The 16,975-nt window shown below is 50.6% G+C and overlaps 2 protein-coding genes and 1 non-coding gene across 16 annotated transcripts in view; 2 read left to right on the top strand and 1 right to left on the bottom strand.

Moving 5' to 3' along the window:
- Window positions 1-10,860, top strand: part of Brd3 (bromodomain containing 3) — a 62,082-nt gene extending 51,222 nt beyond the window's left edge. For 7 of the 12 annotated variants that reach the window (XM_006498250.2, XM_006498249.4, XM_011239156.3 and 4 more), the window contains 6 exons: window positions 1,932-2,123; window positions 2,986-3,036; window positions 3,362-3,603; window positions 5,887-6,179; window positions 7,110-7,235; window positions 7,856-10,860. In XM_006498250.2, the coding sequence (XP_006498313.1) occupies window positions 1,932-2,123; window positions 2,986-3,036; window positions 3,362-3,603; window positions 5,887-6,179; window positions 7,110-7,235; window positions 7,856-7,971 (1,020 nt within the window). In that variant the 3' untranslated portion in view covers window positions 7,972-10,860. The remainder of the gene's footprint in view (window positions 1-1,931; window positions 2,124-2,985; window positions 3,037-3,361; window positions 3,604-5,886; window positions 6,180-7,109; window positions 7,236-7,855) is intronic. The other 5 variants (XM_030251991.1, XM_030251992.1, NM_001113573.1 and 2 more) reach the window with 3 other exon arrangements.
- On the top strand, window positions 5,806-5,887 carry Mir7578 (microRNA 7578). The gene has a single exon (NR_106102.1). It is a non-coding gene; the product is annotated as a microRNA 7578 (primary transcript).
- A 1,354-nt stretch (window positions 10,861-12,214) lies between the features above and the next one.
- On the bottom strand, window positions 12,215-14,000 carry Brd3os (bromodomain containing 3, opposite strand). 3 transcript variants are annotated; one of them, NM_001360792.1, is made up of 2 exons: window positions 13,622-14,000; window positions 12,215-13,524 (listed from the first exon to the last, which is right to left on the bottom strand). In NM_001360792.1, exon 2 carries the CDS (start codon window positions 13,051-13,053, stop codon window positions 12,799-12,801), a length of 255 nt encoding a protein of 84 aa, NP_001347721.1. In that variant the 5' UTR covers window positions 13,054-13,524; window positions 13,622-14,000; the 3' UTR covers window positions 12,215-12,798. The 3 variants fall into 3 exon arrangements, with proteins under 3 accessions (NP_001347721.1, NP_001347720.1, NP_001347719.1); NM_001360791.1 differs by having other exon boundaries at window positions 12,215-13,508; NM_001360790.1 differs by having other exon boundaries at window positions 12,215-14,000.
- Window positions 14,001-16,975: the final 2,975 nt, after the last annotated feature.

Genomic DNA, 16,975 nt, shown 5'->3' with positions numbered 1-16,975 from the left:
TCCACAGAGTCTGACCCAGGGTGTGTGAATACTTGTATGCACATGTGGTGGTCTGCCAAGGACCAGGTGCTGTATAGAACACCAGGATTTTGTTGGGGGAAGTTATCAAAAGGCTTTGCTTTTGGTGACAAAGGTAAAGATTATGAAGTTTTTCAGCACCTGAACGTTTTTATTTTGGTTTTTGGTATTTCGGTTTGTTTTTTTTGTTTGTTTGTTTGTTTGTTTTTGTTTTTGTTTTTATGTTATTGTTGCTGCTTTTAACTGAATCTGAGGGGCTGAACAATGGCTGAAGTGGTTAAGAGCACTTGTTACTCTTGCATAGGACCTGAGTTTGGTTCTCAGCACCTGCATGGTGGCTCACAACCATCTATAGCTGCAGTTCCAGGGGATCCAACACTCTTCTAGCCTGTGAGCAGTGCATGCATGTGGTTCATATACATACATGCAGGCAAAACACACATAAAATACACATTTTAAAAAATCTTTAAAATAGAGTCTGGTTCTGTAACTTAGGCTAGTCTTGACTTTGTCGCTATCTCAGTTTCCTGAGTTTGGGTATTACAGGTGTCCCACTACACCTGGCTTGGGGACCCAGAATGTTCTATGAGCATTTCTTAGTTCCCTAACAGCCATCTTGGGTTATGAGGGTTGGTGGGCAAACCCTTTTTCCCACTTGTGTGGGTCCTCCTAATGTTTCTTACCTCCCTTTGAAATTGGCCCCTGTGAGGGAAAGAGAACCCCTGTGAGGTATAAGGTCTCTTCAAGTGCTGGCTGTGCCCTGCTCCTTCTGCACAGACCCTGCTGGGAAACAGGGCACAGTAGTTATGGAGGTCCTCTTATGTGTAGAGGTAGCTTTAGGCCCTGCCTACTTGATCTATGTGGACTTGCTTGCTGTGGACTCCAAAGGGATTGTCACACAATGTCAAAGGACACTGTGCTGCTAAAAGCCATATCTCAGCCAGGCGGTGGTGTGTGCCTTGACAGAACCAGAGACAGGTAGTGTCTGAGTTCAAGGCCAGCCTGGTCTAGGAAGTGACTTCCAGGAAAGGTAGGGCTACACAGAGAAATGCTGTCTCAGAAAACAAAAGAAAACGGAGGCCAGCTGTCCTGCAGAAGGTGATTGCTAGCCATCCAGCCATAAAGCATGGAAGGAGCCTTGTTACCAGTACTGTTGAGCAGTCGCCACTGTTAATTTTATGGATCGTGCTCTGGGGGCTGTAGCCCAACACCATATTGACTTGTTAGTTCAGGATCTAAGGGTTGGGAGGAGTCTAAGTGCACACTCAAAGTAGAAGCTGGGCTCCGGCCTGATGGGTGTGGATGTGTGCACATGCTACCACATGTCTGGGTAGGTCCAGTGTATGAGGCAGACAACAGGAACACCCCCTTATTTTCCTCATGACCCCTTCATCCCTTTCTGCCTCATGGTAGAATTGTTTCCATCAAGGTTTTCAAACGGATTCGTCCTACAGCGGCTGCAAGGGACTTTTTTAAAATTTGGCTTTGCTGGAATGTAGCTTTCCCCATTTTGGCACTCTGGTGTGAGGTGTGTCACTACAGTAAAAGCCCAGGGAGGGGATCAGGTGAGATAGGAGCCAACTCCAAGTACCCTGTGGCTGAGGTCCCTGCTGGTCTTCAGGGCTGAAGGAAAGACACTCTTGGAGGAGCCAGGGCTGCCTGACTGCGGGGCTGTTTTTGCCTCTTGCAGAAGACTTGCAGGTTTAGTCACAGGGAGCTGTGTGCCATACTCTAGAGAGCCAGCTCTGTGATTGGCTGGCCTCTTTCTCTCATTCTAGGCCTACACTGAGCAATTGCCTGCCCCTTTGCAGAGCCTGAGCCGTGTGTGGTGTGTGCCACCGAGGTGCATCTTATATGCTAGAGGGGCTACCTTGCAGCTGTGCATGTGTTGAGATGTCCCTCTTTTTCCCCAGGATGTGTTTGAGATGAGGTTTGCCAAGATGCCCGATGAGCCCATGGAGGCGCCTGCGCTGCCCGCTCCCACGGCCCCCATCGTGAGCAAGGGGGCTGAGAGCAGCCGCAGTAGTGAGGAGAGCTCTTCAGATTCAGGCAGCTCAGACTCAGAAGAGGAGCGAGCCACTCGGCTGGCTGAGCTGCAGGAGCAGGTGAGGGTGAGCAGCCCTGCTGCTTCCCACTGGGCATGTGCCACCAAGCCTAGCTGCCCGAGCTGGCCCCGGCCGGCCATCCTCTTTCCTTTCCTTCGCCTGCTGCGGCCCTTGTCTGTGCTGGTGGAGTAGTCTCTGGTGGGGTTGCTCACAGAACCTTCCTGGGTCTGAGGAGGCTGGAGCCTGACACCCAAGAGCACACAGGTAGCTGAAAGCACTTGTGTGCCTGAGTCATTCTTGAGTCCCTGGGGGCTGGGCTCTCCAGAAAGGCCTGGGGGTCATACACAGGCCACAGAAATGTCTTTTAAGTAGCAGCTACAGTGGGTGTGCTCCAGGCTCCAAGAACCCCTCGGAGCCTGTCTCAAATCTGTGCCTCTCATGCCCTCCTCTGCCTCAGTCTCCCTGCTGTGTAGAACGAGGTGACCTGACTGTTCTGAGGAACAGTCCAACTATATGAACTACTTTCCCAGGTGTGGCAGCCAGCCCTGCGAAGTCAGAACACAGCCACCAAGACAGTAGTGTGCGTGAGCAGGTGGCTCCAGGGGGAGGCAGGGCTAGGAGAGTAGAGTGTCTTGAGATGGAGCTGCATGTCAGACTCTGGCATGCTGAGGCCATGGAGCAGGGAATTGGCTGTGAAGGGTGTGGCCTTAGGGCTGCTGAGTCCTTCCCACTGCATGGTACCTTCCCCTGTTGGCTATGGAGCTTTTCCTGAGGTACCCAGGAGCCACGCAGGCCACCTGCTTACCTGTACATGGTGGGTCGCGGCCCCTCCCCAGACATGAGTGCAGCACTCTGTCTTGCCGGCTGCTGGTCGGGCCTCGGGAGGATGAGCCGCTGTCATTGTTTCGCTTTGATCCCGCAGACTGGCTGCGGAGCCTTCCAGGATCAGCTGTTGAATGTCTCCTCTGTGCAGGTGCTTACACTAGTCCTCTCATCTGAAAGATAAGCATTAATGACGAAAGTATTAGCTGCTATTACCAAGTTCCTCCTGTGTCACCTGCCCCAAGCCCAGCCTATGTGCAACCACCCTGGGAGGTGGGTCCCTGTCCCCCATAGGTGAGTGAACAGGTTCAGAAGGTGACATGACTCACCAGCAGGCACAGAGAGGGGCAGAGTGGGCTGGGACGTGCTTCCCTGCATCTCTCTGGCTTCCAGAGGCAGAGTGGGGTCATAGTTGAGGCAGCCACAGGGGTGCAGACCTGCCCAGAGTACCCGCTTAGCTGCTTGCTCTTTTCTAGCTGAAGGCCGTGCACGAACAGCTGGCTGCCTTGTCTCAGGCCCCAGTGAACAAACCAAAGAAGAAGAAAGAGAAGAAGGAAAAGGAAAAGAAGAAGAAAGACAAGGACAAAGACAAAGAGAAGGAGAAGCACAAGGCCAAGTCTGAGGAGGAGAAGAAGGCCAAGGCAGCCCCAGCAGCCAAGCAGGCCCAGCAGAAAAAGGCTCCCACCAAGAAGGCCAACAGCACAACCACAGCCAGCAGGTGGGTGGTCGCCTGCCAGGCCCTCAGACTACCTCAGGGCCCCAGGACTGCCAGATCTGGGACATGGAGCCGTGGCTTTGGGGAAGAAGAGGGTTCTCTGTAGCTAGGTGGGAGCATGAGCTGCTGTCAGCAGGTGAGCGGGTAGGCAGTGGAAGCTGGGTACAGAACTTAGGGGAGGCTAGCAGACAGCTTCTTTGGGTGGACTTAGACTACTGGGGGGAATGCTGAGAGGATGCGTGTAGACTGCCAAGTGCCCTTCTTTGGTAAGGCATCCTCAGAGGAAGGGGTCACATAGTGGCCATTGTGGAGGACAAGTTCTTGGGCAGAGGTCATGCAAGCAAGGACACTGCTTTGGATTGGTGGCGCTGCAGGAGGTGGCAGCAGTGAGGCTGATGGCTTAGAGGGCTGCTTGGGAACGGGCTGGGAAGGCTTGAGTGCCTAGGTTCAGGAGAACAGTGTGTGCAGCCCTGGAGCCATGCAGGGAGGGCTCTGTTCCCACCTGCCTTCCCCTCTCCTTGTTCTCTCCCTTGGAAAGGATATAGAAATCAGGATTAAATCCGCATGCCTTTAATCCCAGCACTTGGGAGGCAGAGGCAGGCGGATTTCTGAGTTCGAGGCCAGCCTGGTCTACAAAGTGAGTTCCAGGACAGCCAGGGCTACACAGAAAAAACCCTGCCTCGGAAAAAAAAAAAATCAGGATTTTTTTCATACTATCTTTGTCTGGATTTGGAATCTGTATAATGCTGATCCCCAGAATGGTACTGTATAATATTTCAGAGTAATTAGGGACAGTTTTTGAGAAGACTATTTACCTCTTTTCTATTTTCTGGCATTGAGTATGTTGGGAGACTCCTCCACTCTACATTCTGTGGCCTGGCTTTAATGTATACATCTCTCTGCAGGTCTGAGGTGTCTTCATGGGCAGTTGACATATGGTCGAGACTCTTTGTCAGTATCTAGTCTCTTCTAGAGAACAGTCCTTGACAGGAAGCCTTCCCTATTGTCAGTTTTGGTTTTTGGTTTTGGTTTTGGTTTTTTGAGACACCTCTTGTCACTTTTAGTCTTTTGTTTTGTTTTGTTTGGGACAGGGTTTCTCTGTCCTGGAGCTCACTGCTCGCAGGATGGCCTCTAACACAGATCTGCTTGTCTCTGCTTCCTGGGTGCTGGAGTCAAGGTGTGCACCACCATGTCTGGACCTGCTTTTAAAAGTATTTATTTTTATTTTATGTATTGCCTGCATGCATAACTGTATACCATGAATATGTGTCCCCCTCAGAAGCCAACAAAGGATATCAGCTCCCTGGAACTGGAGTTATGGGTAGTTGTAAGCTGCTGTGTGGGCGCTGAGATCCAGGTCTTCTGTAAGAACAGAGCTCTTGGCCACTGAGCCATCTCTTCAGCCCCCCCCCCCCCCTTTTAAACTCTTTAAAATTACTTGTGGTGCTGAGTAGGCACAGTGCCACACATTGTTCATCCAAGCACTGAGGAGTCAGAGACGATCTCTGTGAGGTCCGGGCCAGCCTGGTCTACAGAGTGCATTTCAGGCCAGCCAGGGCTATATATTGAGAACCTGTCTCAATAAATAATTAGAAAATCGTGTGTGTGTGCATACCACAGTGTATACGTGGAAGTCAGAGGACAGTCTACAAGAGAGGACTCTCCCTTTGCAGTATGTATATACTGGGGATTGAACTAGGGTTTACAACCCCTCATCTACCAAGCTGTCTCCCAACCCTGTAGCCTTCTTTGTAAAAATACAATATAGCCATGTTTGGCTTTCCCCGCCATCTCAGAGACAAGGTTTTACTACCATCTTGCCTGTTGAGTTTGCATGGTGTGTTTTACCAGCTTGGTAACTTTGTCACTGAAGGCCTTGTTTCTCATGTGACCATCTCTTCCCTTTCTGTCAGCCACTCACACTCAGTGACTGACGCATTCGGACTGCATCGACCATGCCATCACGATCTCTGTCCCTGGCCTTTTCTTTTCCTTTCCAAATTTTAAATAGTATGAATGTGGCGATCTGGTTTTGACTTGTTAGGTTTGAGAGGTGGTAGGTAGTTCCTGACTGAACCCTGGGCCAGGAAGCAGCTATTCCCCGAAATAGGGTCTTGCCTATCTCTGGCAGGCAAACTAGACACCCTCAGTTTGCCCAGCTCTTGTTCCTGAGGAACCTTAGTTAACCTCTAGGGAAGAGAAGGGTCTTTAGTGAAGGAGAAAGGGGCTAGGTGGTGGGATAGGTAACTGAGACTCAACGCCACATGGCTCTGTCTTCTGCCTCAGACAGCTCAAGAAGGGCGGCAAGCAGGCATCTGCGTCCTATGACTCAGAGGAAGAGGAGGAGGGCCTGCCCATGAGCTATGATGAAAAGCGACAACTTAGCCTTGACATCAACCGGCTGCCCGGCGAGAAGCTAGGGCGTGTGGTGCACATCATTCAGTCTCGGGAGCCCTCGCTTCGGGACTCAAACCCAGACGAGATTGAGATTGACTTTGAGACCCTGAAGCCAACCACGCTGCGGGAACTGGAGAGATATGTCAAGTCTTGTTTACAAAAAAAGCAGAGGAAACCATTGTGTAAGTTGTCTGGGAGAGCATGGTTCTGGTAGCCTCTGCAGCCCCTGAGAGCAGGCACTGGGCCCACAGCTGCCTTGCTGTTTAAGCCTGCCTGCCTGCCTACCACAGGCCCCAAGGACGTCTGTGCTCAGCAAGTGCATTCGTGCTGCCACATCCTCTTCCCTGTTCTCTGATAGGGAAGATTCGTATTGGGCCCCAACTGGCCTGTCGTGAGAAATAGGATGTGGGGTTGGCTCAGCCTATTCATTCACGTCCAGGTAGGGCCCTTCTCATACCCCTTCCTAAGGCTCCTTCTGGGGCTTTGGCTGTAGGGAAGAGTCCCATTCCCTTCACTGATGACGTGTGTACAGAATCTCCACAGGATGGACCCTGACCTAAAGTGCATCCTGAGTTTGATGGTTTCAGCAGACAGGGACCAGTCACTGCCTGGGTTTGCAGGTGCTAGAAGCTGGGAGGAAGAGAAGTCCCAAGGCAGCCCCTCACTATCTAGGCTCATGCCAACCTACATGTGGCTGTTGAGTGAGGTGTGTTTGGTCCTTTATCACTCTGGAACAACAAGCTTGAGGAGGAGGGTGATCCAGGGGCCAGGGAGTGAAAGCTGGACTCTTTCCTAGACCGTGGCAGGCTCTGTGGCTCAGGCAGGAGGAGGAGCTGTACTGTGGGAGGACTGAGACAGGGTCTGTGCCCTTCCCATAGGAACAGATGACAGGTCGTAGCCCAGGCTCCGGAGCCAGGGAGGCAGAGAGATGAGGATATGTGGGAGCACTCAGTAGATGTGGTGTGGCAGTGGTGGTTCCAGGTCACCCTGCCATTTCCTGCTCCGGCTCCCGTGTCAGAGATACACTGATCCTGCAGCTAGGCCGGTGGCGGCGGTGCGTGCACAGGTGTGTGGGACTGGGACTTATGTCTCACTGCTCACTTACTCCACAGCAACAAGCGGGAAGAAGCAGGCAGCCAAATCGAAAGAGGAGCTAGCTCAGGAGAAGAAAAAGGAGCTGGAGAAGCGGCTGCAGGATGTCAGTGGACAACTGAACAGCAAAAAACCCACTAAGAAAGGTAACCATTGAGGCCTTTCATTGTGAGCAGGAGAACACGTCAACCTCCTAACACCTCCTAGCCTTTAAGAGTGGGGGCATCTTTGGGCGCTAGGGTGGTTACAGGTAGGGGTGTGTGTGTGTGTGTGTGTGTGTGTGTGTGTGTGTGTGTGTGTGTGTGTGAGAGAGAGAGAGAGAGAGAGAGAGAGAGAGAGAGAGAGAGAGAGCTTCTAAAGGTCTATGCAGTTGGGCTCTTGGAAAGATCTCCTTGGGGTTGGTCTTGATGCCGAGCGCCTGCTCACCCCTAAACATCGGTCCCCAGCTGTAGAAAGCGGTGGGTTTCTGGCTTTCTAACCCACCATGTTAAATTGGTACAGTGAGCAAGCACTGTCTGCAGTCCAGAGCTTCTGCATAGGGTTTGCTAGGCCTTAGATTTGGGTGAGTAGGTATTTTTGTCCCTTCCTTTTGCTTTGGCTTCAGAGATGCTCTAGAAGAGCAGATGTATAGGCACTGGTCAGAGTCTGAGACTCAGTGGGGATCCTACCTAGACAAGTGTCTTAGTGCAGCCTTGTGGCCAGACAGGTGACCTGTGACAGTGTGGCACACTGCTCAGCAAGGGTCTCCCCTCCTGTGTCCTTGCAGAGAAGTCCGGCTCAGCTCCCTCAGGAGGCCCATCAAGGCTCAGCAGTAGCAGCTCCTCTGAGTCTGCGAGCAGTAGCTCCAGTGGATCGAGCTCCGACAGCAGTGACTCAGAGTGAACTCGGACTGGGACAGAGCTGGACAGATGGACGTGGTGCACGCCAACGCAGTGTCCCCTCCTATGGTTAATATACTTTCGTTCCATGGTGTGCAGGTTTTCTTTTACTTCAGTGTTATGATCTCTTCCAGCTGTGCTCCAGTAGGGCGGAGAGCCTCGCACGTGCACCAGACCCCATGAGAGGGCCGAGCTCTGCGAGGGGGAAATGCCTTTGCAGCTCCATTTAGTTGTTTGGAGACTGCTCCTGGGATGCTAACCTGATGGCCATAGACACGGTGGGCTGGAGGCGTGGCTGGATCTGCCCAATCCTTCCTCAGGACCAGCCTCTCCCTTAGTAACTTGAAGGAAGCTTTGCAAGGGTGTTTCTCTGGAATGGGTTCTGTGTTTGAAAGCTGTTAGAACACTAACCAGCAGGTTACTTCTCTCCGCAGGGGCTGAAGACAGATGTGTCAGCCCATGGGAACCAGCCTGGGCCCTAGTGGAGGGTCCTGGTAGCTGCAGACCAGAGCCTCACACCTCTGGGTTGGGTGTGGAGGAAGAGGGGTACTGAGTTCCCTGGTCCTTTGGCTGTGTGTGCAGCGTGCAGATTTCGGGACACCGAAACTTTTACCTCAACTTAAGGGAATAAAAACAAACAAACAAAAAAAGATTAAAAAAAAAAACAAAACAAAAAAAACAAAACAAAAACAAACCTTTTTTGTAAGTTCATCCATTTTCTACAGAAGTCCAGCCCAGAGTCCCCACTTTGCTAGTGCTGCCTGGCTGCCACCGCCTAACGCTCTGAACCACCACCCCAGGTTTATGTATATATAAATACTTTATTTATTAACATCATTGGTCATTTTTTAAAAAATGAAAAAGAAAAAAAAGAAGAGAAAAACCCATAAATAAGTGCATTGAGAAGAACATGGAGAGGATGCTGTCCTCTGCAACAGAGACAGGCCCGTGGCGGGGCGCCTCTGGTCCTGGTGCTCATCACGGCTGGCTTCTCTGAGCTCATTGGCTGTTTGTTTGTTTGGTTTTTTTTTTTTTTTTTAATGAAATGTGGGGACTTTGCAAGCGTAGACGCCCTTCAGCTGTAGCACATCTTCATTTTATAGTATCTATTCAGTTTGTTCTTACTAACTTCTGGTCTTTTAAAAGACGTCAACGGAGGAACCTCGGTTCTTCAACACAAGCTTTGTATGTAAGCCGAGAGAAAAGTCATGTATATCAGGCCTAGGTCTTGACACTTAATTTTCTATTGTAAAAAGTAATAATATACAGAGTCTAACAGAAGGTCCTGTTGGGTTTGTTGTTTTTGAGGCTGCCGAATGGTTTTGGAATGCAGGGTCAGCCTTGGAGTATCTCTGAGCATTGTGGCCTCAGCCAGGAGCGCACTGGCCAGTCTCCCAGGCCTGGAAGCACTGCAGTGTGCAGAGGCTCTCCTTGACCTTTCTACTTTTGACACGGGTCCCTGTTCGAGAATTTCCAGTTAGCCCCAGAAGAGACTGGTTCTCCTGACCCCCACCCGAGAGCGAGAGCGCCAAGTGCAGGGCCTTGTGTTGTGTGGTTTTACTTGGGCTGGGGGTGGTTCTTGCGGTTTCTTCCATTGCTTCTAGGCAGAGCCAAGGACTCATCCTCACCATCCATACATGGGAGATATTTAAAGTTTCTAAAGTCGATCCCACCAGCCCTCGATGTGCACAGGCAGTGGGTGTCAAGCTCGGGAAGTGGCTGGCTGGCTGGCTGGCATGTCTAGACGCCTGGTGAGTTATCAGCCAGTTAAACTTGTAAGCCAGTTTTGTTTATAATAAAGATATAAGTGGATTTTAAGGTTCCATTTTTTTAAGGTTACCCTTGTTTTTCAAAGGTATTTTTTAAACAGATCTTTAATAGAATATTTAAGCTGTGACTGTAAGAAATAAACAAGAGTAAACTGACAGGCCTTCCTTCACGTGGGGTCTCAGTGGTGGCCTACCATGACAGCTTGGTCAGTGTGCCTAGGCAGGGCACATTGCCTGGGCATGTGTAGAGTGAGTGCCCCTGTGAGCTGCTAGGCAAGCAGAGTCTGGCTCTGAGGTGATGTCCCCGCAGCAGGGTGGTGGTACAGAGCTGGGCATAGGGTGGAGGTCTGGCATTCCTGTGGCTGTGGTCCCTAGTAAGCAGCCTTGGTCATTGGTGCTTTTAACTTTTTTTTTTTTTCTTTTTGTCCAGACTTAAATTGTTTTGTCTTCAGAGTTTTGGAGGACCCCGGTCCCCACAATGCCAGGCTGCAGGATAACTGCCATCCCCTTCTGTGAGTTATGTACGGGGACTTAGACTGTCCTGTGCAGAGGTGGAGGGCAGCTGTCTACAGGCTTCCTAGAGGTCACATGCAGGACTGGGGTGGCCACTTGGCAGAGTCCTTGGGGTTCAGACCTCCACAGGCTAGGTAGCTCAGCTTGCTTACAGACTGGAGACATTTTCTTGTGTGGTTTTCTGGGTTTCGTCCTTCTGCAGCTGTCATGGCTTTACAGTCACTTGGGAAATGCAAGCCACTGTTAAAGCTTTGTCCTGTTCATCACTGTCCCTGCTCCTGGCATAACACTTCCAGAGGCTTTCCTTTTTTATATATATATCTATATATATATATATTTAAAACGTTTCTTTTCTGTATGATGTGCATGCAAGTTTACCGTAACTTTTCTTAAACTTTTTAGTGCCGTTTCTAGTATATTCCTGTAAATGTCAGTTACTGAAAATGAGTCCATTGTAAGTAGTTTAGCTTGTTTTTTGCAATGCCGGCCTCAACACCACAGAGTAAAAAAAAAAAAAAAACGGTAGGAAGTACTCTGGTGTCTCTGGTAATCATGAACCTTTCTCCTAGGGTGTTTGTTTTGTTTTCATAATAAAAAGGGAAAGAAGATTGTGTCTGTGTGGTGCTCTTTGCTGCAATGCCTCTTTGTAAGGGCACATGGCGAGGTCCTTACACTTCACCTCTTAATAGCTCTCGGTAGAAGTGCTGTGAGTGTGTGTGTGAGTGTGTGTGGTACACACAAACATACAAAGCCCTTTCACAGAACACACAAAGCACTTGAGCAGCTGCTGTCCTGTCATGGTGCTGGGGTACGGGGAGTCCTTTGCAGTCCTCGTTTAGACTGCCTGCCATCCTAAGTGAGGTCATGCCTCTCCTGAGGTCTCACTATGTCCACACCACCCGTCCCTTGCTGCGGTTGACTGACAGGTTAATTGTGGGATAGGCCTCCAAATGTAGTGGGCCAAGTAGAAATGTGTTAGAACATATAAAGAGCCCTATACTGCTCACTACAAGTTGGCCGTAGTGTGGCTTAGGCACCGTGAAGAAGGAATGAGAGGAGGGTCACTGGGCTCTAGGGAATGTCCGTCCCATCCAGAGTGGGTCAGGCTACTTTGGCACTCTTGCTGACACTAACCCTTCTCATCAGACTAGGTCTTTTGGCATTGGCCTGGCCTCCTAGCACAGATGGCATCCTCTGCAGTGTAAGCAGTGTAGTGGCTTCCCAGTGTCCTACATGGAGCATCATGCTGTGTGCTACCCATATCTGCTATTCGCCTGAAGACAGAGGCCCAAGTGCTCACAGTCCTAGCACATCTGTGGTCTATCTCCAAGTTAATGTGCAGTGTCTGATTCAGACAGACGGCCTTGGGTTAGGATAATGTGTGAGCAGGTAGTGGGAATTCCAGATACACATGAAGCTTGCTTGCAGCATTTCAGTTGAACTGAAAGACTTGACAGAAACTAATGAACTTGGAACAGTTTCTAAGTGTTATGCCCCAGGTCAGGCCAACCAACCCATACTATCTATGGGCTTCCTCTATATTTACAGGAATGTATTACAGAAGTCTAACCCATACCCTTGATTTTGGCTGGGACTGAGCCTAAGGACCTAGGCCCCTCAGGAGGCTCCAGCTAGTCAGGCTGGATGAAGTGTTTGAGGGATGCACCGTATCCTGATAGTTGTAACACAAATGTGCACATCTGCAAAGAGATACAGAGTACAGTGAATACAGCCATGGATGAGACATGCCTTTTGCATACATTACAAGCCAGGTGTCATCTGCCTGATGAGTGGGCAGAGCAAGGTGCACGGGGAGGGTTGGTGCCTCTGGAGCAGTTTGACAACACAGTGCAGAGTGAGGAGACGTGCAAACCCTTGGACAGTGGCTCTCGGCAACCACTGTCACCATTACTGTTATTTTAGAAAGCTGAGTAAGGTTTTACACAAGAAAAATGAGAAAGGGAAGAGTTTTTAAGATGTTTATTTAGAAAGCTCAGTTTTGACAAAATGCATCCCCACATTTGCATAGCCATGGGGGGGGGGGGAAGTGCTAGCCTCTAAATGAGTGCCTTCGCAGCCTGGTAGAAGAGAGGATCCGATTCGTCACCATCAGAATCCACTTTCCCCACACTCGATTAGGCTTGGAATCACTTCGGGGCACATTTTGCTTAAGGACACACCTATATAAGAGGCCACATCTGGTGGCTAGTGTGGATGCTATCACAACGCAGTAATGTCACTACCAGCACTGCCCCCCTTTCACATGCCACTGCAGTGAGCTGACAGATCTGGGACCCTGCAAGAAGAGTCACCTCCTTACCCTGGACCTGATCCATTCTATATCAGGCAGCAGCTCACAGCAGGTGAGGGTCGGGGTGTGTGTCTCTCTTGCTTCCCTTTTGTTTGGAAGCATTTCCTGGGCTTGGGCAGTGAGAGGAGCATCTAGGTACCTGTTGTGCCCCTAATAAAGTGTTGGATGACATTCTTGGGTGTTGCGTTTTTATACCACGGCTTGATCTTCATGGCCATCAAGGGTCTTCTCCCTGGAATTACATGATTGAGCAAAACTTAGACTGGCCAGTGTCCCTAGAGACCCCAAGCTGGTTTTTGTCTCGAACTAAGATGGCCTCATTTCCATACTGGGAGTACCACATGCTGCGGCTTCTGCTCAGGTATGTACTAGGTGGTACAGACTCCAACTTCTGCTGCTCTTGTTGCCAAATGAGCAAGGACGTATCCCTGTACCGGAGGCGGGCATAGGATTCTGACAGGGCCTTTTCTGCCAGCGGGACTCGCCCACTCATCCCACAGGCCCAGCGTCCTGCACACCTGGCTTTCCTCCTAGGCCAGGAACAGCCGGCTGCTGTGCTTTGTAACTAGTTGGCCAACAACCTTGATGGCTGTTGGGTTTGGGAGTCCTTGTTCAACTTAATAGTGAAAGTAGGTAACTTAGACCTTCCATAGGCAAGATCCTCAGGAGGGCAGGAGAATCCAAGACACATCTCTGACCATTCAGGAGCCACGTGAGAGCCATTCCAGACAAAGTGCTCTAGTGTTGACAGTGACTCCACACCACTCCTGGGAAGCTTATCAGGTGTCCACTGCCGCTGCAATACTGCTGAGCTCAAAGAGATGTATCCAGGGTGTCTGCAGCAGGGGCTGGCCTGTCCACCCCGCTCAAAACACAATGGGGATGTGGACTAAGCGTTGGTTCAGGTCCTTTCTTCTAGCCAGTCTTCCACTCTTACCAAGGGTGACACTACAAAGGGAAGAAACTGTCGGAAGGGGAGGGGAGTCGGGGACAGGCCCAGCATGGGCCTCACCACCAGGAGCAGCCTCTATGGGCCAGAGTGTTCAAGCGAGGTTACTCACGGATGCAGCTTGCTGAGCTGAGCTGAGCGGAAGGATGAGGCGGATGGACAATCGCAGGTCCCTTAATAACCCACAGACGGTTGGCGGTCCCAGGGTCTCCTCTCCGCTGGTGAGAGAAGCGGTCCTCAGCTATGGAGTAGAGAGCTACTGGAAGGAGGAAGGATGCGAGCCCTACGCCCCAGCGGCCAGCAAAGTCACCGCTTGCCCGGATGCTCCAGCGAAGCAGACTTTGCCACCGGCGCTCGCGGACACGCGTGGGCCTGCTGACGCAAGGGATCCAGGTCCCGGGCAGAGCCAGGAGGCCGCGGCTACGTCTCCATGGCAGCGTCGCAGGCGTGGCGAGCCGAGCACCGAGGACCAGCCTGCAGACGGACACATCGATCATTCTGTGGGCGGGGCCAAAGACCTAGAGGGAGAGGAGGAGCGTCCAGAGGGCGGTGGGGAAGGAAAGGGGAAGGACTGGAGTGGGAGGGGGAGCTTGGAGAGAACTTAGGTTAGGGGGCGGAGAGAATAGGGGGAGGAGGAGATCCAGAGAAAAGGGAGAGGGGAGGAGCTTGAAGAGAGGAGGAGCCGGAGAAAGAGGCAGAGCGAGATCCAGGATAAGGAGAGAGTGGAGAGAGAGGAGGATCCCGAGAAATTTGGGAGTGTGTAGTGGGGGAAGAATCTAGGAGATGGGGAGGCTCTGGAGGGGGGAGCATGAAAGGAATGCTAGGAGAAGACAGAGCTAGGGAGGAGAGGATGAGGATTGAGAGGAGGAGCCTGAAGAGGCAGAGGAAGAAGAGGCGTTTGGGGGAAGCAGAGTGGGCATTGCAGAGTGGAGGGGGTGGTAAACACAAAGGGAGAAGCCAGGATAGAAAAGGAGCCTGGGGAAGACACTCTGGAGTCAGGACTGGGAGGGAGATGGGGCTAAGAGCTGGGGAGAAGAGCTTGGGGGCATTGTAAGGAGGAGCATGGAGGGTGAGGAGCGGCTAGGAAACCTGGAGGAGATGCTGAAGAGGGATTAGGAGTTAGCATTAGGCACCTTCCCAGTTCTCGATCCTAACATGGTTTCTGAGGTTTTCTTTCTTTCTTTCTTTCTTTCTTTCTTTCTTTCTTTCTTTCTTTCTTTCTTTCTTTCTTTCTTTCTTTCTCTCTCTCTCTCTCTCTCTCTCTCTCTCTCTCTCTCTCTCTCTCTCTCCCTCCCTCCCTCCCTCCCTCCCTCCCTCCCTCCCTCCGTCTCTCTCTTTCTTTCTTTCTTTTTTTGTTTTTTCGAGACAGAGTTTCTCTGTATAGCCCTGGCTGCCCTGGAACTCACTTTGTAGACCAGGCTGGCCTCGAACTCAGAAATCCACCTGCCTCTGCTTCCCACAGTGCTGGGATTAATTTTATGTTTGGGTTGGAGCTTTTGTGGTCTGGAGTTTGACGCCACGGCCTTGGGCATGTTAGGCAAGTGCTCTAAGGCTAAGCTTTGTCTTCAGTCCTTATTTTCTTTGTGCAGTTTCCTTCTCAGACCTATTGCTGTTATTATTGACATCCCACTCAGATGATGGGCACATTTGTTTTCAATTTATTTAATGTGGTGTGGGATGCATCATTTCAAAAGTAGCTGCGAAATTCCGCCATTCCACATACTGCTCATTTGAATTGTCCTAAAGCCCCAGGAAAATTCAGCATACACTCCTATTACACCCGACCAAACACTGTGACCCCGTGTCCATCATTTTTCTGCATAAGTTCTATTTTCACACTTTAGTCCGATGCCAGTTAAGAATATTGACATCAGTGGGTGTTGGAAAAGGAGCAGGGTGGGATGGTGGTGGCAGGAATTTTCGAGGCAGAGGCAGGCAGATCTCTGAGTTTGAGGCCAGCTTAGTCTAGTCAATGAGTTTCAGATCAACCAAGGCTACCTAGCAAGACCTTATCTCAAAAAGATAAGAGAGAGAAAAGAAAAAAGAATATTGACACCATGGACAGCCCCAAAACAAAACCAAAGTACAGAATACCATTTTGTTGTTGTTTTGTTTTGTTTTGTTTTGTTTTATTTTTCAAGATATGGTTTCTCAGTGTAACAGCCCTGACTGTCCTGGACTCGATTTGTCGATCAGGCTGTCCTCAAACTCACAGAGATCTGCCTGTCTCGTGCCTCCTGAGCACTGAGATTAAAGACATGTACCACCACTCCCCAGGATGGAATACCAATTTTTCCCCCCCATGGCTCCACTCGCTCTGGTCTGCTTGCTCACTCACTTCTGCCCTGCTTGCTTCGGCTGTATTTATTTCATGTATGTGAGTACACTGTCACAGTCTTCAGACACAGCAGAAGAGGGCGTCGGATCCCATTACAGATGGTTGTGAGCCACCATGTGGTTGCTGGGAATTGAACTCAAGACCTCTGGAAGAACAGTCAGTGCTCTTAGCCCCTGAGCCATCTCTCCAGCCCCAGAATACCAATTCTTTACATGGGCATTTATCTGTCTGCCTGCCTGTCTGTCTGTCTATGTATTTGTGTGTGTATATGTGTGGTCATGCACATACCATGGTACACATGTGAAGACCAGAGTTCAGCTGGAGGGCATCTGCTCTTTCACTTGGGATGGAACTTAGGTTGTCAGTATTGGTGACACATTCCCTTGTCACCTATTGACCCATGTCACCTACTGAGCCTGTCTCCGGGCCTTCACCTTGTTTATTCGTTAGTCTGTGTGTGTGTGTGTGTGGGGGGGGTGAGTGGCATGTGTGCATATGGAAGATGTGGAAGTCAGAATTCAGCATGCAGGAGTCGATTCTTTCTACCATATGGGTTCCAGAGGTCAAGCTCAGATAGGCTTGGTGGTGCGCATCTTCACCTGCTGAACCATCTCCGCAGTTTTGAAACAGTGTCTTCCACTGAACTTAAAGCATACCAATTTGGCAAAACAAGTTAGTCAAGGATTTTCCTGTCCCTGCCTCCTCAGTGAAGAATGCATGCCACCATGCAAGGCTGTGTTATGGGTTCTGTGAACCAACCCAGGTCCTTATGTTTGTGTAGCAAGCTCATAACTGATGGGACCATTTCCCTAGCACCCTAGTGCCCTAGCTTCCCTCCTTCACAATGCTTCACTGTGTAGCCCAGGTAGCCCATGTCCTCCTTAAGTTCTTTGAGGAGAAGTTCAAGACAGAATTTCTCTGTGTACCTGCCCCTTTTCTTTTTTCTCTTCTCTTCTCTTCTCTTCTCTTCTCTTCTCTTCTCTTCTCTCCTCTTCTCTTCTCTTCTCTTCTCTCCTCTCCTCTCCTCTCCTCTCCTCTCCTCTCCTCTCCTCTCCTCTCCTCTCCTCTCCTCTCCTCTCCTCTCCTCTCCTCTCCCCTCCCCTCCCCTCCCCTCCCCTCCCCTCCCCT

This window comes from Mus musculus, chromosome 2, assembly GCF_000001635.26.
Source record: "Mus musculus strain C57BL/6J chromosome 2, GRCm38.p6 C57BL/6J".
In the NCBI taxonomy this organism is placed as follows: Eukaryota; Metazoa; Chordata; class Mammalia; order Rodentia; family Muridae; genus Mus; species Mus musculus.
Note: the sequence above shows the minus strand (reverse complement) of the source record. Positions and strands in the feature narration are given on the sequence as shown.